Consider the following 20,938-nt stretch of genomic DNA (forward strand, 5'->3'; position numbering starts at 1 on the left):
GCAGCGTCCAGAAAGGCCCCCACCCCCCGCAAAGGGACGTCACGCTCACCTGGCACAACCCTTTCTGCTGCTTCGCCCCTCTCAAGAGCGGCACCTGTGTAAACCAAGCAGGAGGAACAGACGCAGGTCATCTCAGAGGGTGCCCTGTCCTGGTTCTGAGACCAGTGGCTGCAGCTCAGGGTCTGACACCAGTGAGTGCGGGGCAGGGGCAGGGCGTGAACTAAGTGAATGCCTGTCTGAACTGCTGCGGTGAAGGTCTAGGTTCTAGAGCCTGAGAGAGGCCGGGCAGGCACACCGCACCGCAGGGACCGGGGTCGGGTGATGCTTGCAGGGCCTCCGAGCTGCTGGAAGGCCTGCAGTGGCGTTCCCTAGTGACCCGTATCATTGGCCCCATTCCACTGATTTGGAAACTGAGATCAGGGTGAAATGCCTTTGTCCAAAATCCAAGCAAGTCGGTAGAGAAGTGGGTCCCAAGCCCGACTCCCTGGAGCCCTTATTCCACACACAGTGCCCCACCTGCCCAGGCTGTGTTGAAGGCACCAAGGCCCTCTGGCTCACTTCCTGCAGAGGGGATGGTGGAGCCCGCACACCTCACCCATGACCCCTTCCATCGGCTGGAGGCAACAGACTCTGTTGCGCTGCGAACCTCCCTGGAGCAGGATTTTGTTTTCCCTAGAAAATGGCCAGTGTCTCCAGTTCAGTCACCTACATGCCCTGCAGCCCGTCCTCTAAGGCGGTTTGTTCTGGTTCTGTTGTTTGTTTCAGACATGCTCAGCTTTCCCATTGCTACTGGCAGATATGTGGGCGTCCACGGAAAGCATCTGGGGAAGCCGCGCAGAGGCTCCTACGAGGAGGTGGGTGTTCCGGTCAGAGGCCGCGTCTCCTGAGCGCACATTGCTGCCCTCCCAGCCCGGGCCGCCCGCCGCGGGGCGGTGGGCCATCAGGAGGCGAGGGACTGGATGTTCTTGAGCATTTCCTCGAAGGCCTGTGGGGACGGGGCGTCCGCATTCCGGAAGGCAGCCTGGACCCTGCTGTACAGGCTGAAGGACTTCAACTCCAGCCAGATGAACCCAAAGCGATCCTCGTCGAACAGGACGAAGACCCCGGGGGTGCGCTCGGGGCTGGTGAAGCCGTGGCCGGCGATGAGGCCCGTGCCGTAGAAACTGAACAAGGACAAGAGGGAAAGCGCGGGGAGAGGGGATGAGCGGGGCCTCGAAGGCGCGTGCTGGCCCAAGCCCATCACCCGTGGTCCTGGACGTTCTGGAACATTCTCCATTCCACCTCCAGGCCACTTCCACCATCTGCCAGCAACTCTGCACAGAGGTGGGGCCCTGCGCCTTCGGGGAGGCCGGCGTTCACCCCACACAGTCGGGCTCACCCCACCGACCACTGCTCTCTCTCTACCAACTCACCCAACGAAAGGACAAGGGTCCCAGGCAGCCCCACCTCGTATTCTCTATCCCAAAGTACATGTCTTTATGATGCAGACCCAGGTAACAGAAATCTCAATCCCCGGGACAGTTAGGTCCACGTATGAACAACTCAAAATCGATAATGATTTATTGGCATGCAACTGACATTAACCAGAAGCAGAACTTTCAAATACCCATTACAGCCAAGTTTTGAGACTCAGGCTGTAATATGTTTGTTTCTTTCTTGCAAAGAACAGGTGACGAGGAGTTAGGGGCTGGCCTGAACCTCCCAATGCGTGGAATGGTGCCTGGGACGCCCACCTCTGCCCACCATGCTGAGGCTCTGCCTGGAGGGAGGGGGACAGCAGCCCTGCGCCGGAGGGCCCATGGCTCAGAGAGTTTGGGGGGGGGGGTGCACCAAGCTTAGATACACAGAGACGAGTGTCGCGCAGGCACTGTGGCAGTGCCAGAGAACGCATGCGCCCCTCCTGGCCGAGCCCCTGATGTTTCGCACCGGGTGGAGGACATCCCATGACACAGCCGGGGGCTGGGCCAGAGCTTCCAGGCCTGCGCTGCCAGAGGGCTCTGAGCTGGCCCTGAGATGCTGCAAGTCGTCAAGTTTCCCCGGGATAACAAAGCCTTTTCCTTTATGACCTTTCAAAAATTCACACATTCACTATGTGTACATCTCCCTCCAGAAAACCCAAATTCAGCCTCTTTTATCACAACTGTATTAACATGAAGAAAATGTAATGAATTTTTTCCATCAAGACCACACAGACGCCTAAATTCCCTTTGGGGAGCTCGGCGTGCGCCCGCCTACACGTGAAAAGCCTAGGAGACCACTGCGGGCACACGAGAGGCAGCAGATGGCCCAGAGGTAAAGAAAGAAACCTTCACACGTAACGTGACAAAGGCAGAGAAAAGTCGGCTGTAATAATCTGCCAGGAGACCGACAGGTTCCTCCCTCAATGAACCCCGAGGTGACTGTCCGTGAGAACTCTCTATGGCGATGGAATGTTCTAGACCTGCGCTGTCGACAGAGTGGCTGCTGAGCACCTGGAATGTGGCCAGTGGGCCCGAGGGCCTGAATTTTCATTGTATTCTCTGTAGTTAAACTAAACAGCCCTGGAGTGCAGGGGACCCGGGCAGGGCGTGCATCTCTAAGACAGGACCGTGCAAACAGCACGCCAAGTGAGCAGCGAGCAGCAGCGGGCAGGCCCTGTCCCAGACCGGGTCCCACGGCCTCTGTGGGGAGGCTGTTAGAGCCGGGGAGAAACCACACGAAGAAATGAGGAGGCAGTGAGACCCCAAGACAGGCCTTCCCTGCAAGGCCGTCCAGGACGCCGCAAGCAGGCTTTCCAGGGGAGGCGCGGGGAGGGACGCCACGGCCTGCTTTCAGTGCTGCCCGACGTCTCACCTGTCTGCCTGTCTACCTTTGACCTCAGCGGCTGTGCAGTGAGAGACGTTGGGGAGGAGGCCCCCTGCCTGGCAGCTGAGGCCCCCAGAGGGGTGAGGGGACAGGAGCCTCACAGTCTGCTCGGCCCGAGCTGGGACCCGGCCCAAGTAGGCAGAGCTTCCCCACCAGTGCAGGGCCCCCAGCACGGGGTCGGCCCCACCCCAGGCCACCTCCCTGCCGGCCGGGCAGAGCCCCCTCCGGGAAGCCCCATCTTGCCCGCCCCGCGGCATCCTTACCACATCCTGCAGGTCCGGGGATAGTCCTCGTTCCTCGAGCTCACGCCCACTGGCAGCACAAACGGCTGCCCCTGCCCCGACTGGGCGGGCGGCTCAGCCGCGGCCTCGGCCCCTCCATCCCCGGGCCCCTTGGCCTGCTCGGCGGGTGGCTCCGCGCAGGGCTGGGGGCTCTGCCGGCCGAGGCCCGCGGCGTCCTCGGGCCCACCTTCCTGCTGCTGCTCCTGGCGCACCTGCTCGCGCACCTCCAGGACGATGCGCGAGAGCTCGTTAAAGTCGCGGAGGCTCTCAATGTCGGGCAGGTGGATGCGGTGCCTGAGGTCGATCTCTACTGTCTGCTGACCGGCAGGGATGTTGGGGTCACCCTGCGGAGCCAGCGGGCGGCGGTCAGCAGGCTCAGAGACCGCGGCCTCCAGCCCCGGTCACACCTCCGGCCGAGGGCGCTCGCTCAGCCTTCCTACTGATTTGGCGGCAACCCCTTACAAGTCAGAAGATCCTAGAAGCCCTTACAAAGCAGCACCCAGCGCAGGCAGCCTTCCGTGAAGGACCTCTGAGGACAGGGAACAACAGCACCCACGAGTGACCCTGGGAGGGCCCGCAGGCACATCTGCACCCAAAGACCTCAGGTGGGAGCCAGCCTGCATGACAGCTGAACAGATGCGTGGCCTAGAGAGGTCCACGGACCCTCCCCTGTCAGACGGGGGACAGGCCGGAAACACCAGCCCAGACTGTCTGCCTGGAACACGAAAGCTCCCCAGCATGAACCTGGGAGAACGCCCAGGCCCCACGGCCTGGTCCCAGGCCCTCGTCCACAGGGAGCCCGGCCAACGGAGCTGCGAGCAGTGCCCTGTGAGGACCAGGAAGAGGCCTGCTCTGCGCCTCCACAGAGACTCCCCCCCCACACCTGCACAGCGACAGGCGAGCACGTGGATAGCAGCCCCTAGAGCGGGTGACAGAGGGCCTGTCATCCGGGACGCCCACTCAGCTCAGAAATCCTCCCACTGCGTTCCCGAGCTGCTGAGGCCAGGCTGGGCCACGGGGGCCGGAGTGCTAATGCAGAGGGTATCCACCATGGCCACACCTCAGGGTCACCCAGGGAGCTCCTGGAGCCCCTCACCGGGCCCACCCCCATTAAATCAGAATCTCTGGGATGGGGCCCCAGCATCAGTGTCTCCTCCACCTCCCCAGGGATCCAGGGTGTGGCCAGGGCTGAGAGCCATGTGGTAAGGCTGCCTTGGAAACATTCAGAATCGCCGGGGGATCCTGTGGAAGGCAGGCCCTGGATCAGCAGGTCTGGGTGGGGCCCGCGTTCCCAGCAAGCTCCCCGGGAAGCAGTGCCACGGTCCGGGGCCCACACTGAGCAGCCAGGGTGCGGCCCGAGTCACACTACACCACGCCGATGTGATGGAGTCCGCACGGTGCTGGGCCTGCCAGGGCAGCCCCTGGACTCACCGTGATCTTCGTGCCCCTGGCGTGCTTCCCGTGGAAGCTGAGCATGACGATCTCCAGGCCGTGGCTGCCGTAGGTGCCCTTGAAGAGGCCAGGCCTGATCAGGTCGTCCGGGTGGCTGGGCGGGAGGTAGATGCGGCGGTAGGTCAGGCAGTTGCTACAGGGGGAGCGGGCAGCATGAGAGCTCGGCCACAGAGCCGCACGGGAGCAGGGGCAGGAGTACGGAGCTCATGCACCTCCGGCCATGCTGCATAGGGCGGGCTGGGCATGGTGGCCCAGGGAAGCCAGGGTGAGCTCCCCACTAGGGGCACCCCTCGTTCCTGAGCTATGCCCCCCCACATGTGCACAGCACACCTCACACCTTCTCCATCACCCTGGGGCAGGGACCCCTGAGACTGCAAAGGGGCTAAACAGGGGCCATGCGACAGGGTCCGGGGGCAGAGGGCACGGCAGCAGGGAGGCTAAGAGGCCCCCCAGGTGGACATGGGAAAGCAACTCTGAGGCTCTAACACACAGGCCAGGCCCGTGATAGCACACAGCTGGTGGGTGACGATAGTCCAACAGACAGAAAACAGACACCGAGGTGGGCCAGGAGACAGGGAGTGTGCTCACAGCACCCTGAGAAAAAGACCGTGTTCACAGTACGCAGAGAGAGGGACTGTGCACACAGCACCCACCGGGAGACCGTGTTCACAGTACCCAGAGAGGGACTGTGCACACAGCACCCACCGGGAGACCGTGTTCACAGTACCCAGAGAGGGACTGTGCACACAGCACCCACTGGGAGACCATGTTCACAGTACCCAGAGAGGGACTGTGCACACAGCACCCACCGGGAGACCGTGTTCACAGTACCCAGAGAGGGACTGTGCACACAGCACCCACCGGGAGAGAGCCTGTGTTCACAGTACCTGAGACAGAGGCTGCTCACACCCAGCAAGGGGCTGCACTTACTCATACTGACTGGTGTAGATGAACTTCATCAGGATGAGCTCCTGCATGTGCTCGTGGAAAATATCCTCCAGCGTCCGCCCCCATTCTTCCCTCAGCCACGTGCGGAATTCCTTCGAGAGAACACAGGTCACGAAAACCGCCACAACACTAGGGCTCGGAGAGGCTGTGATGCTGAGTGCATGGGATGAAGACAGAGGCCGGGCAGGAGGGAGGGGGGCTGCTGTGTGTTTGGTCTCCCAGCTCCTGGCCTCCCTTCCTGTTGAGGCGTGGCGCCAGGGGCTCTGGTCCCCACTTCCCCCGCCCGACTTCAACAGGAAGGAAGCGCAGGGACCGTGGGGGTCCATTGGGGAGGATGGGGCCGCAGCCCATATCGAGAGCGCCCAGGAGGCAGCTGGGCAAGCCTCGCTTCTGTGCCACCCACACAGGTGGCGTCTACACTGAGCCTGGTTCTCAGGTTTCTGGGGGAGTGGGCACAGCAGACCCCCATGCCGGCCAAGTCAGCAGAATTGCCTTCTGCAGCCACCAATGAGGAACAGGACAGGGACAGGCGGGGCAGAGAGTGTGGGTGGATTTTCCTTTTTAAAATGTGCCTTCAGGGCTTCCCTAGTGGCGCAGTGGTTGAGAGTCCACCTGCCAATGCAGGGGACGCGGGTTCGTGCCCCGGTCCGGGAGGATCCCACATGCGGCTGGGCCGGTGAGCCATGGCCACTGAGCCTGCGCGTCCAGAGCCTGTGCTCTGCAACAGGAGAGGCCACAACAGTGAGAGGCTCGCATACCGCAAAAAAAAAAAAAAAAAAATGTGCCTTCACTGGCATTGACATATACACACTACTATATATAAAACAGATAAGTAATAAGGACCTACTTGTATAGCACAGGGAACTCTACTCAATACTCTGTAATGATCTATATGGGAAAAGAATTTTAAAAAGTGTGGATATATGCATATGTATAACCGATTCACTTTGTACAGCAGGAAATAACACCACATTGTAAATCAACTATACTTCAATAAAAATTTTTTAATAAAGTAAAATAAAATGTGCCTTCACAGTTATGTTCAGTAAGTATATTTGTAAAAAGAAAACTTTTATGAATACCTCATCCGCAAAGTCCAATAATTCATTATGGAATCGAACAATGAAGGATATTTAGTGCTTACCAGTTTCATTCTGTACACCTAACATAACTAATCCACAGCTCTGGGATCCTAACTCAACAGTGTTTCTAATGAATATCTAGAATTAGCTCTACAAACAGAAGCAAAAGCAATTTATGAAAAGAAAAAGAAAAGCTACAATCTGTCAATTGCTTTAATAGGTTACTGCCCAAACCCTGGCAAAGAAGAGAACTTACTAGTGACTGAAATAAACAACTATTAGAACTACAAGGTCAATATATAAAATTAACTCAATTTTTGTATACTAGCAGCACAAAACTGGAAAGTTTAAAAAAAACTTAAAAATCCTACTTACAACAGCCTCAAAAGACATAGGACTTAGGCATAAACATTACAAAACGTGCGATACCTCTACTCCGAAAACCACTAGATGCTGCTGGAAGGCGGGGGAAAAGGCCTACAGAGCAGAGGCACCTGCGAACCGGGAGACTTGGTATTAGGTCAGCAACTGTCTCCAAACTGATCTACAGACTCAACATCAGGCCAATCGTAATCCCACCATGCTTTCTGTAGAAACTGACAAGCTGATTCTGGAATTCGTTTGGAACATCCAGAGCAATCTTGCAAAAGAACAAGGTTGGAGGATGTACACTAGCGTGCGCTGTGACCCACTACAAGATGACAGTAACCGAGATGGTACCTGAGCAAGAGGGCAGAACTAAAGACAGAGCCTGGAGGGAGCTCCCTGGTGGCCTAGTGGTTACGATTCCGGGCTTTTGCTGCCATGGCCTGGTTGGGGAACTGAGATGCCGCAAGCTGTGCAGCCAGAAAAAAGAGAGAGAGAGAGAGAGAGAGAGCTTGGAAACACCCACGTGTGTCTCAGGAGTGGACTTTCGATCACAGCATCCAAGCCACCTCCCAGGGAAAGAAAGTCTTCTACACAAATGGTGCTTGAACAACTGCACAACCACAGGGAGCAAAGGAGCCCCGATCCCCACCTCACACCACACACACGAATCATTCAAGATGGGTCACAGACCGAAAAGTAAAGGGAAGCTACCAAACTTCTAAAAAGAAGTGAGCGAGAGAGACACTCTCTTTGCAACTGGAGGGTAAGCAAAGTTTTTTAAGACAGAAAACAATAACCACTAAGGAAAAAACTTGACAAATTAGACTTCACCCAAATCAAAATCTTCCACTTAAGTGGCTTAACTCATGAAGGGTAGGCCCTTAAAAAAAAAATCAAATAGAGAAATAACAGATAAAAATGGAAGTAAAAGAATGTAGTGATTTCAGTGTTACCACGGTGCATAGTCAGACTTGAGCTAAATACCATGCAGCTGGCCTGCGAACAGCCATGATCTTATTTACTTTGCATGAGAAGGTCAGTCATTAAGAATACCAAGCAGACCCAATTACTCAGAACAAATATGCTTACTATGAAATTATCTTACCAGGTATGTATCCACAAGGAAAAACACAGGGGCCTAGAACATATCAGACAAGACTAAGTCCACTATGGACCCAGGGCTCGTCCACCACGGCCAACACCGCCCCATCACTGCTTCACTCTGCACAGCGGCCTAGGAGCTGGGTGCTAACATCTTCCCTGTTCTACAGAGGTTTGGGGCTTGGAAAAGTCAACAGACCTTTCCAGAGCCACCCAGCTAGCAGATGGCAGAATTAAACCTGACCAAAGGCCACGTGCTAACCGGTCTCATCTCTGCCAGGGCCAATGCCAAGGCTGGCAGGAACGTGGTGAGGCAGGGGGCTCACGTGCCCTGATGGGCTGTAAACGGGGACCAGCAAACTGACAGCACGTAAAGAGAATCTGGAATATCTTCAGGGCCTTTTACCCAATTCCATTGCTGTACAATCCAAAACCACAACGTTTTTGCAGAGTTCAGGCAGTGGGTCACAGTAATAATGCCCGGCATCTCTCCTGGGAGGCTCCGACCAGCTCTGGCACTAAGTCATTCAGCGTCTTACTCAACCCTCCAGAATCACTCGGCACCGCAGGTAATCTCATGGCCCCATTTTACAGACAAGGGCTGAGGCTCCCAGAGGCTAAGTCACTGAGTCACATGGTCAGGAGGGTAACAGGGGGGAATATCTGACCACGAACCCCAAGTCCAACTGCAGGATGGTCACACACCTACAGTCATTACAGCGCAGCAGATGACAGATGGAACGCTGCATTAAAAATAAAGTTTGTAGGGACCTTCCTGGTGGTCCAGTGGTTAAGATTCCACACTTCCAACGCAGGGGGCATGGGTTCAATCCCTGGTCAGGGAACTAAGATCCTGCAGGCTGCGCAGCATGGCCAAAAAAAAAAGTTCGTAAAGAATTCTAATGAGACTGGGAAATGTTTCTGGAATAACGGTTAAGCTAAAAAAAAATAGAAAAACTATCCAAATTAGATAGTTAGACTGCAATGACATCACGAAGGCTGAAGGAAACTTGAAGGGATGATGGAGGACGGGCACGGAGGCCGCTCCTTGTGGGGCTGTGTCAGCACTCTTTTCCCTCCCGATTCTGAGGATTTCGGATCTGATGATGACGAGGTATCATTTTAGGAATGTGGCGAGAAAGTACATAAGACAAAGGAAAGCAAAATAAAAGCCACTTGTGTGCCACTGAGGGGAGTCCAGCGCCAGAGCCTTCTGCAGGGCCGAGCAACCGCAAGTAGGCCAGGCCACACGCCCTTCCCTACCTCTGCTCCCCCTCACAGCGCCGCCACCCCCCCCACCCCGATTTCCAGAAGCCTCAGGCTGCAGGGCCTGGACGGGCGCGGGCAGGGAGGGAAGAGCCAGGAAGAAGAGCAGGCAGCGTCTGCAGCGGGAGCCAGAGAGCAGACGCACTGCTGGGGTCTGGGCGGGCGAAGGCCTGAGCTGCTCTCAAAGGCCCGGGAGATGAAGCTGCAGTTTGAGCAGCACAAGGGAGGGCCCCCAGGAGGGGCACGTAAGGAGCAAGCAGGACACCCCAGTCCTGAGGGGCCAGATCCCGCCGCAGGACGTGGCCTTGGAAGGTGCACAAAGCTGGCAGAAGTCCCAGAACTGGGGACCGGGATGGGGAATGCGGTGGTTGGCAAGCCTCAGGGTGCAGCGTATGCAGAGCTGGCCTTGGGTGTTGACGAAGGGATCACAGCCAGCACGGCCTGCAGGGGCTGGGGCGGGCATCTCCACATCTCTCCACGGTACCAAGGACAGCCTTCTGCCTGGAGACAGTGATAAGCAAGGCCCGTTCACCTTCCTACCCTCCTAGGCCACCAGGAGTCCTCCATTCCCTTGGGAAGCACCCTGGTGGCCCAGAATTTTAAGTGACTATCAACCATCAGAGCACAGAGCAGCCCGGAATCCGGGGCCGAGACTTTCACCTCTTCTTCAGAGCTGTCAGGACACACGGCGGTGCCCACCTCACAGCTCCTCCTCTCTCCCTGGAGCCTGAAGCCACGCTCTGGGTCTGAAAGACTCAGCTACAGAGTGAAGATGTATCAGGCTGACACAGGAATCCATGGGAGAACCCGTCCCCCAGTCCCCCAGCTCCCCCCTTGGAGGGCAAGAGGGAGGGAGACAGGAGACGGCACAAGGAGCCAGCAAAGTGGCCCCGGGCAACTGAGACGGACAGAGTGACTGTGCCTCACACAGCAAGCCCCCCCGCCCCCATGACTCTAGGATGGATCCCTCGGCACCTCAGGCAGCCCAGCCCCTGCCCTGCCTGCAGACGTGCGGCATCTCCCCACCCCAGACCGGCAGGAGTTCCAAGTCCACTATTAAATGAGTCCGAGGCCTAGAGACAAAAGAAAGGCTCCCCAGTTCTAGAAGCCAGCAAAAGACTGCTCCTAAAGCCAAAGACAGCACAAAAAATGTTAAACCAAGCCCGTTCATCAATGCAGAAGTCCTAAATAAAACAGGATCAAAGAGCATCCAGGAGCAGAGAGAACTGTACCCCACGATCAAACAAGCTCTCTTTTCACGACTTCAAAGTGGTTAGAAATCTATTAACCTAAGTCATCACATTACTAGATTAAGGGGGAAAAAAATCACCTGATGGTTTCCACAGATGCTAAAAAAAAACGGGTAAATTCAACATCATTTCTCAATTAAAACAAAGCCCTCTTAATAAAACACGAATAAACAGCTGCATCCCTAGCATAATAATGTATATCTTGACCCCAAGGCCACCTTGCTGCCTCGTGACAGGACCATGTGAACCACACCCACCACTAGACAAGGGTGCTGTCCTCACCACAAGGGGTCAAGGAAGAAGGAAATGTCATGATTTGCAGATAATCAGTATTATCCTGGAAAACTCAAGGTAATCAACTCAAAGATGCTCATAAATGAAAGAGAGGCAGTAAGATGGGTGGGTACAAAATTAATATGCAACAGCTTTTATATATAAAATCACCAGCTGAAAGATACGAGAGCCAAGAGTCCATTTACAACAGCAACAAAAGACCAGACGCTTTACAACAAACGTGCACGATCTACCTGAAGAAAATCAAATTCAAATGGCAGCACAGGACAAAGATGGCATTTTGAATCGCAGAGAAAACCTGCATCACTCAGCACCAGTGCTGGGGTGACTGAGGGGTACCTGCACTACAGCCAAGGCGGGCTGAAGCTCACTCTACAGAATAAACCCACAGAACCAGTGATAAATGTGGGAAACAAACGCGTGAATATGAAAACACGAGCGCATCTGTAAGTATAATTTCAAAGTGGGGAAAGGATTTTAAGATGACATCAAACTAAGAAGCTATTCACAGGCTTCCCTGGTGGCACAGTGGTTGAGAGTCCGCCTGCCGATGCAGGGGACGCGGGTTCAAGCCCCGGTCCGGGAAGATCCCACATGCCGCGGAGCGGCTGGGCCCGTGAGCCATGGCCGCTGAGCCTGCGCGTCCGCAGCCTGTGCTCCGCAACGGGAGAGGCCGCAACAGTGAGAGGCCCGCGTACCGCAAAAAAAAAAAAAAACCAACTAAGAAGCTATTCAGGAAGGGGAACTCCCTGGCAGTCCGGTGGTTAGGAGTCTGCGCTTTCACTGCCCAGAGCCCGGGTTTGATCCCTGGTCGGGGAGCTAAGATCCCGCAAGCCACACAGTGTGGCCAAAAAAAAAAGGAAAAGACAGATACAACTGCAAATATAAAAATTAAAAACTAAATTCTACAAGTGAAAACATACCTCATTTCAAGACAAAAGAATGAAGGAGGAAAAAATATTTGCATCTTGTATCTTGTAAGGGTTCACTTCCTCACAGGATGAAAGCTCCTACAAATCAATTAGAAACATAACAACGGCGAACAGAACCAGGCAAAGGATAAGAACACAGATTTCACAGAAAAGGAACCACAGGACACTAATCTTAGCCTCAGACATAGGAGAAATGCAAATTAACCACCAAAGTCAGGATTCCAACAAAGCATTTTATTCTCACCTTAACTTCTAGGTGTTTTTCTAGTTTCCACAAGGAGCATGTTATTACCTTCATAATGAGAAAAAGTACCATTCCGTCTCCAAATTGGTGAGGCCACACACGGTAGTTGGCTCACAGGAACTTTCTCTGATCCCAGAGTGTGTTATTTCCAGAAATCCATTACATGGCCCTTTTAAGGTCTCAACAGCTGAGGAGGTTCTATTCTTGGAAAATATGCTGTTGACGTGTTTCACTTAAAAGTGGACTTGGAACAGCCACTGATGTGTATGTGGTTGTATGTGAGACTGTGAATGACAGTGTTATTAGGGAAGGAGGCACGTCACTACCATCGCCTTCACGTACCATGCATTCGGGAAAACAAGGGCCTCGTTTACCCTCAACAGATTCCAAGCAGCACGTGTGTACTCCCCACCTGCGCTGTCTCCCCGCAGACCCCTGGCTACCAGGGACCCAGCAGACTCAGAAACGCTAAGAGATGCACCCGACAAATAAACGCAAGCTGCGACGAGCATCCTGTATTGAAAGGTCTGAGGTTTCCCTAAGAATGTTTTGAGATGGTGGTGTAACTAACACTCCAAGGCGATGGGAGATTACTCGTGCAGAAAGGAAACCCGAAGACACTCACGCAGGCTCATCCACCACATGGCTGTGACCTGGGAACCTCCACCACAGGGTTCACACCAATAAAGGCCTCTGGTCTCCCTGCAATTCACATCCAGGAAGAGACCCCACCGCCCACGGGCCTGTTGTCAAAGGGGCGACGGAGAACCAGGTAGAGAACTATTTCTACTCGGCCCAGTCATCCTGGGGGTGGTGGGGACTCAGAACCTGGGCCCAGCACACACGCCCACAGCGCCAGCATGAAGGGAGGCGGCCCTCCCTTCAAACCACCCACCCTCTCAGCTGCCCCGCAGGACAGGAGGGTCCGGCCTCACCTCCTGCCTCCCACCAGACATCCTGTGGTGGTCCGTCTGGTTGCACTTGGTGGAGAACTCGTCCTTCTTCACGATCTTGAGTGTCCACAACAAGGAGAAAGGGTAACGAGTCAGCCCCTAACCCCCACCAGAGCAGGCGTGCACCAGTCCCTCCCGCACCCACGCATCCCACTCATCTACAGGACCCCAAGAGGCCACCAGATCGCGGCTGCTCTAAGAAGGAAGGTTGGAACCCCCCTGAGCACACGCTTCCCTCCCAGGGGGCCAGGCGTCGCTGTCCCCCGGGGCGTCCGAGAGCAGCACAGAGGGGCTGGCGCTCTCCTACTGAGATAGAGAACAGGCTTGCTCCCGGGCTGGCCACCTGCCAGGCCCACATCCGAGAGCAGAACGTCTGGTTCCAAGTTGATGCCCTTGCGAAGAGGAGAAAAAGGAACAGTGAGGAATCTCGCTTGGAAGGACAATTGGCTCTAACCAGAGGCAGAATCCGGGGAGGCTCCGGCAAGTGAATCTCTGAGGAGCGACAGCGGCATAGCGCACAGAAGGGCCAGGCCAGGGCCCGCTTCCCGGTCCTGCTGGCCGGCATGGGCGTGGTGCACAGCTGGGAAGATCCTGGCAAATAGCTGGCAGCAGGCCCGGGACGAAGTGAGGAGACCCAGCCCCTTACCTGCACACGCTGCCCCGCGTGCTCACCTGGACGTGGCCATTGTGGGGCCCCCTGTGGCCGTACATGCACTCCACCGTGGCCGACTCCCTCTCCATCAGGTGGATTCGGAACAAGGGCTTGAACCGCATCGGGTCGTCCACATGAGGGTCGTGGGGAGGCAGGTACATCCAGCCAATGATGAACAAGCCATCCACCTGTGCAGAGGTCCACACACGGCTGAGGGGGAGGCGGAGGCTCAGCATCCGCACCCCCAGATCACCACGAGGACCATTCCTGTCTTCACACTCCGGTCCCGCAGGGACCCTGGGGCCCCATCTAGCGCAGCAGGACGAGCACGGCCCCGCCCACCAGTGTGTGTTAATCGAACAGTGGTTTATGCAACATGGTGACTAAAGCTGATAACGCTGCTCTATCACTGAAATCTACTAAGAAATAGAACTCAGTGCTCTCCCCACCCCTCAAAAAAAAAATAAAAATGTGAGGTGATGGGTACGTTAATTAACTAGACGGGAGAATCCTTCCACGGTGTACTTGTACATCAAATCAGATCACCACAATGTACGTTTTATATATCTTACAGTTTTGTCAATTATACCTAAATAAAGCTGAAAAAGTAACAATGTTTTAATAGAAAATATAGTGGTTAGCCCCAAATCCGAGCAAACCTTTTAGAGAGAACTTCCAGCTATGAAGTGGGGGTGGGTAGGCGCCGGGAGCACAAGCTAAAAGACATAAGAAAGAAGCAGGAATGATCCAGAAAGTGCGACACCCAGTAGGGCAACTGACCAGAGGAAAACGGGAGTGCTGCTTTCCACAGAAGAGACTCAGGAGGCAAAACAAAGCAGGCAGCACGAGGGCCTGCTTAGATCCTCGTGTGAACAAGCCAGCTGTCGAAGGCGGTTCTGAGACCGTCAGGGAGCCTCGAGCGTGGACTGGGCCTCAGGTAATCCAGGAACTACTGCCACTGCTGTGAGGCGTGGTCAGGACCTCACATGTGTGGGAACGTGCAAAACACCCACATGGTTAGAGATCCACACTGAAGTACAGACATGAACTGACACGGGCCCGGGATCTGCTTTAAAATACGGAAAAGAAAAGGCAAAGGGGCAGAGACAGACACCGTGAACCTGGCGCACTACGGCCAACCTCTGAGTCCAGGAGGTGGGCGTCTGTGGGCGTTCACCCAGCCATTCCCACTACCCTTGTATGTGTTCAAAATGGCAAATGATAAAAGTGGTGATCAGGTCAAAGGAGGGGGCAGTCTCCAGGCACGTTCTCAGTGGAGGGGAGGGGGTGGCCTCTGTAGCCCACTGGGGATGCCCCAGCAGTCGCTCCTGCCTTCCTGGAGGAGCCTGGGTCCACAGCTTCCGGCTCTAGCGACAGAGGAGAGAACTTAATCGCTAACCATCTGAGACAAGAGCCAATTGGCGGTGTTCTGTCATAGGCTCCATTTTCCCCTAATTATCCCCTGCTTTCAGAAGCCTTTTTTTTTTTTTAACTCTATTACTCACTGCCAGTAAGACAAACAATTATCACCCTCCCCGACTAAAAGAAAGGAAAGAACCTGCCCACGCTGGGAGCTGTCTGTCTTGGCCCCTGTGAGAATGTTCTAAAAGCAAGGTTTCCCCAGTGATATTAAACAGAACAAATATAAAGCAAGTTTCTTAACAGATGTTTCCACCAAATTATAAAAAATATGAAGCAATATTTATCCCTGCCCAAACCCCACCTGGTGAGCAAAATACAGAGTGACGAAGTAACCAGTCACCCCGTGGCCTACGTGAACCAGGCTCGGGGGAGGCCACAATGAGGCTCCCCGGGGGCCCCAAAGGCCACAGCGAGGCAGACCCCTGAGCCGTGACACGAGCTGCGGCCAGTCCCCTGGACTTGGCTTCTGGCCTGCCAAGCGCATGTGCAGCGCCGGCCAAAGGGCACCTGGCTGTGTTTTCCCTGCACCATCAGCGGCGGCAACATCGAGGCCAGGCCCCTGCCCAGAGCTCAGCAAGTACAACGGCCCCACTCAGGTCCCGGCTTCTGTCCCAGAGGCACCACTCGTGCCTGGCAAGAGCACCGGCGAGGGCTGCATCCTGCTAGACGCCGACACCAGTTAAGCCCAAGAAAAGTCAGATCTGAGTTTCTCAAATGGACTCAAAAATGAGCAGCTATTATATGCTTCTAGGCAAGTGACCTAGAAGCATATAAAAATTAAAACCAGAAGACTCTTCTCCTGGCTACGACCAAGAAGCTTGTATCAAACAGCCCATCCTGCTGAGACCAGCTATAAAGCCTGAATAAAGGAAAGTTAAAATGCTGCTTGTAGACCTCAGGGGGCAAGCCTGAAGAGAAGGGACAGACACCTGCCATGACACCAAGCCTATGCCACTTGGTCCCCGCGTGGAGCGGGCCTGGGGTGGGCTTTCTGTCTAGGGCCAGCCTCCGAGGGCCCCACATGGCCTCCTTTTCTTTTAGCCTGCAGACCCGATTTAGGGCAACGAACCAGTGCACAAACCAACACTGGAGTGCCCCGGGGGTGTGAAGGCCGATGGCCCTGAGTGTCCAAGAGGCAGGGACCGGGGAAGGCATCCCGTCACCACGAAGTTCGTGGGTGTGGCAGAAGCCAAGAGCTACTTAAAATGAATCTCTGCTCTCTAGGAAAATAAAACCTGGCCCAATGAGTCTTTGTGAACAACTGGCCTGCCCCTTGGAGGGAGGACGCAGTCCCGTCCGCAAGAACCCAGGCGCGACGCTCTGGGACTTACCACCACGTTCAGCAGTCCTCCATACGGCCCGATATCTGGCTGCCACAGTCCCAAAATGTGTCTGTATCGGTGAAGCACTACAGGGAGAGAGAGAGGACAGGACTTCATCAGAGCCAGCTGATCTTCACTTTACAGTCAATAATCAGAGGAAAGGGCGTGAGGAAGAGGAGGGACGTGTGAAGAAATCCCTCACGGAGGCTCGTAACAGAGCCTTGCAAACAAATGTGGATTCAAGCAAATATTACAAGTGTCTAAATCATTCTAAGAGTGAAAATGTAACAGACAACTGGGTCATTTTGAAACCCAGCCTCTGCGTATCAACTCCAATGACAAAGAACTGCTGCTTCGAAGGACGTGCAGTGGGCGCCCCTGTGAAGCAATGAACCGCCCCTCCCGTCAGTCTACACAGCGGAGGAGACGTGGGACTCTTTACCAGGGGCAGAGTCCAAAACATCATGGGGCTGTAGAGTAAGATTTAATTGGATCATCTGTCTTTCTTTTACACACACACACACACACACACACACACACATTCCCCCTTATTTCAAAAGCAGCGCATGTATATTCACTGAGGGCAACGGGAGAAAAGGGCACCTGATGCCGACCTGAGACCCCACTGCACGGCCATGGCCAGCACAGTAAATGCCCCGGGAAGAGTCCTTCGCTTCCATTTCCTCTGCATGTGTATTTGTTGAGTGAACAGTGAACAAGTGAAAGAATGAGCAAACTGAACAAAGAAGACAACCAGCTCATGCAGGGCCCTGCCTGCCAGCTTCAGGGTCTGGGGTCTCTCTGCAGCCAGTGTGTGGTGGTAAAGTTTATATGTCAACTGGACTTGGCCATGGGGGGGCCAGACATTCGTAGTCAAACATTATTCTGGTATGTCTGTGTTCCCGGATGAGATTAACATTTAAATCTGTGGACAGAGAAAGCAGACTGTCCCCCCTAGTGTGGTGGGCCTTGTCCAATCAGTTGAAGGCCCGAGCAGAAGAAGGCTGGTGCTCCCACCAGCAAGGAGACACTCCTGCTGCCTGGCTGCAGGCTGGGATATCAGCCTTTTCTAACTTCGAACTCTAACTAAATCATGGGCTCTTCCTGAAGAGGACAAAAAGGCTAACCCTCCCACAAACAGAGGGGAATTTTCTCCTGCCCGACTGCGTTGAGCTGGGACATTGGTCTTTTCCAGCCTCTGGATTCGAACTGAAACATGGGCTCTTCCTGGGTCTGGAGGCTGCCGGATTTCGGACTGGAACTACACCATCAGCTCCTGTGGGTCTCCAGCCTGCTGAATGGAGACCCTGGAACTTGTCAGCCTCCATAGCTGACAAGTGCGATCTAATTCCTTATAATAATCTCTTTATACATGAAGAAATTGGTTCTGTGTCTGAAGGCCCTGTAATACTCAGTGGGAGCCATGGGCGGTCTCCAGGCGCTGGAGCTGCATCATCACAACCGACTTCAGGAAGGGAGACCAAGCAGCAGAGCCCAGAGGGGCCCGAGCCCAGACCGCAGCTCTCCAGCCACCGCTTGGTCTGGGGAACAGAGAAGAAGAACATGAGGCCAGAACCATCCCAAGCCTGCAGGGCATGCCGACGGCTGGTGGGAAAATACCAACCGTTCCCTAGGTTTCAGCCTGAAGACACACTTCTCTAAACGAGCCTCGATGGTCTGCACGGCGCCTGCCACTCATGCTGTGTGCAATCCTCTGAGTCGGTTTACACGACACACATTAAAGTCAGTGGTTATTTTATGGCCATACCCTGATGGGTTTTGTGTTTGTTAAACAAGCAATAATGAGCAGGGTCAGGAGCCGTAAACAAATACTGAACTCAGACAGTGCAACACACACTCAGGTGTTTAGGGGTGAAATTGACTGACGGCTGCCAGTTATCTTGAAATGCATCGCAAAGCAAGATGGATGGAGGGACGAGTGTGTGGGAGTGAAGTGGAGCAGGGTGCTATGGAATCGGGTAAATGGGTGTTCACTGCACAATTCTTTCTACTTTTCTGCGTGTTTTTAAAATTTCACGATAAAATAGTGGATAAAAAATTAAATAGGCCCATATTGCATGGTCTTCTCTTGTCTCCCCTCCCCTCATCTCCCAACTTGACTGCTGACAACGCCTGGTTCTTTCCAGGATCAATCAATCTGATCTCGAAGCTCCTGGAAAGACTGTTCAAAGAATATGCCCCAGACTCAGCAATTCCCAAAGGGGAGTTCCTTGCTTTGCTTTAAAAGCAACATCTCTTTGAAATAAAAGTTCAGCCTCCCATGTGTGCTTAGAGCAGCAATTGTCTCTGGATTTTAAGCTCTGTGCCCATTAGAAGACTCAGGTGTGCCCCTCGCCCCCGCTGACACGACACTGGCTCGCCCAGCCTGGGCCCACCCAGGACAATCCGAGGGGAGGTCAGAGACCAACGTCGTCATGTGGACCGTGAGGCACGGGGTTTCCTCAGGCCACGTGACACCTGTGTTCTATAACCTGTTCTTTAAGAAGTCTCGGAGTTAGTCTGGCAGAAGTGACCTGAAAGACTCAGCAAGTCCAGGCAGCACTCAGACAGAAGGAGTCCACTTGAGTCACATGAGACTCTAGGTGTCAGGAGTGGGAGGGCAGCCTGTCCCCACGGCGACCTTGTGTGCCCAGGGCCTGCTGGGCAGGGCAGCTCTAAGGCGTCACCACCACAGGAGGTACGGAGCACGATGAGCTCAGGCACCGGCCCCTGTGCTCTCCTCTGACCCGCACCCGGACCCTGCCTAGGGCACACAAGGGTCCTGCGGGCTTAAGACAGAATCCACAGCACCTCCTGGCCCAGGCGCTGACCACACCCCAGGGCTCCTCGCCTGGAAGAAGATTCCAGCTCAACAAGTCCTCCCGACGCTGTTTCCAAACAACCACTAACCATGCAGGAGAGTAAACAGGATTAAGTCCCAATGATACCGGCTCAGGTGCAGATGGCGGGCTTGGGACCTAGGACAGCAAGTGGACTGGGTCAGACCCTTCGGGTGCTTTCCTATCAGAAACAGGTGTGCTGAAAGGGCCCAGCTCTTAGGAGACCACAGAAGACAGGCATTCGTGGGCAAGGGGACCCAAACACCAGAGAACCACACTTAAACTCAGTCAGAATAACAACAACACTCCGGCTCTCAGCCCCACGAAGCAGGACTTGGGCCTTCCAGAATGAACACCAGCTCAGAGACTCTTCCAACCACTGATCCCCGAGGTCAGCATAGTTGTGTTCAGAAAACCATCCCTGGCTCTAACACAACCCTCCTATTCCCCAAAATAGGAACAACAGCCCAAGATGGCTAAGGGGCGGCTCAGCTCAGGAGCTAACAGGAAAAGAGTCCTAGGCAGGGTTCTCATCTGCCAACAGGAAGGGTCACTTAACAAGCCAAGTGGGAAACTCCGATACACTGGAAAACACCCAACCCAAAAGATCCAGCTCTCCTTGCACAGCATGCTGATACCGAGCAGTCGCTTCCCTGCTGTCCTACCAGCAGCTGTCATTGCCCAGCACACTCGGGACAGCGGCCCACCACCCAGCAAGGCCATAACATCATTCTTGAATCACCACATCTGTCGCTGCAGAACTGAGGTTTCTTGCCCAAAGGCAAATCATACGTGCAACTAATGGTATCTCCCGCCACTTGCTAGAAGCTTTTGGTAATTAGAATTAAATCAGAGGAGGGAACACTTCCAAACTCATTCTACGAGGCCAGCATTACCCTGATACTAAAACCAGACACAGACAGCACGATAAAACAAAATTACAGGCCAATATTCCTGATGAACATAGATGCAAAAATCCTCAACAAAATATCGGCAAACCAAAATGGATCATAAACCATGACCAAGTGGGATTTATCCCAGGGATGCAAGGATGGTGCAACATCCACTAATCAATCAATCAATGTACTACACCACATTTACAAAATGAAGGCTAAAAAAATCACATGACCATCTCAATACATGCAGAAAAGGCTTCTGACAAAATTCAACATCCATTTATGATAAATGGGTATGGAGAGAATGTACCTCAACACAGTAAAGGCCATGTATGACAAACCCACAGCCAGTATCACACTCAAAATGAAAAGCTGAAATCTTTTGAAAGACAAGGATGCCCACTCTCCCCACTTTCATTCAACGTAGGATTGGAAGTCCTAGCCAGAGCAATTAGGCAAGAAAAAGAAATAAAAGGTACTCAAATTGAAAAAGAAGAAGTAAGACAGTCACTATTTGCAGATGACATGATACTATATAGAGAAAATCCTAAGGACACCACCAAAAAGCTATTAGAGCTAATAAATGAATTCAGTAACATTGCAGGATACAAAATCAATACACAGAACAAAATCAGGAGAAACATTCCATAGACACGTAAGTAGCAGAGGGTCTCTCCTCTCTCAGACGTACATACCGTTGGTGCCCCACTGCCCTTTCCAGGAGCACCCTTCTGTTTTATTCTTACCAATGGTCTCTTCCTTCCTCAGTAACCATCCTGCAATGTGCTCT

The 20,938-nt window shown here is 54.0% G+C and overlaps 1 protein-coding gene across 1 annotated transcript in view; it reads right to left on the reverse strand.

The window, feature by feature from the left end:
* Nucleotides 1-940: 940 nt before the first annotated feature.
* FBXO31 (F-box protein 31) overlaps nucleotides 941-20,938 on the reverse strand; it is a 41,338-nt gene continuing 21,340 nt past the window's right edge. Inside the window, exons 3-9 of the mRNA XM_065899498.1 lie at nucleotides 16,422-16,498; nucleotides 13,689-13,856; nucleotides 12,999-13,073; nucleotides 5,508-5,617; nucleotides 4,557-4,710; nucleotides 3,108-3,469; nucleotides 941-1,163 (exon numbers count right to left, since the gene is read on the reverse strand). Of these exons, the coding sequence (XP_065755570.1) occupies nucleotides 941-1,163; nucleotides 3,108-3,469; nucleotides 4,557-4,710; nucleotides 5,508-5,617; nucleotides 12,999-13,073; nucleotides 13,689-13,856; nucleotides 16,422-16,498 (1,169 nt within the window). The remainder of the gene's footprint in view (nucleotides 1,164-3,107; nucleotides 3,470-4,556; nucleotides 4,711-5,507; nucleotides 5,618-12,998; nucleotides 13,074-13,688; nucleotides 13,857-16,421; nucleotides 16,499-20,938) is intronic.

The sequence above is a fragment of the Phocoena phocoena genome, chromosome 20 (genome assembly GCF_963924675.1).
Source record: "Phocoena phocoena chromosome 20, mPhoPho1.1, whole genome shotgun sequence".
Classification (NCBI taxonomy): Eukaryota; Metazoa; Chordata; class Mammalia; order Artiodactyla; family Phocoenidae; genus Phocoena; species Phocoena phocoena.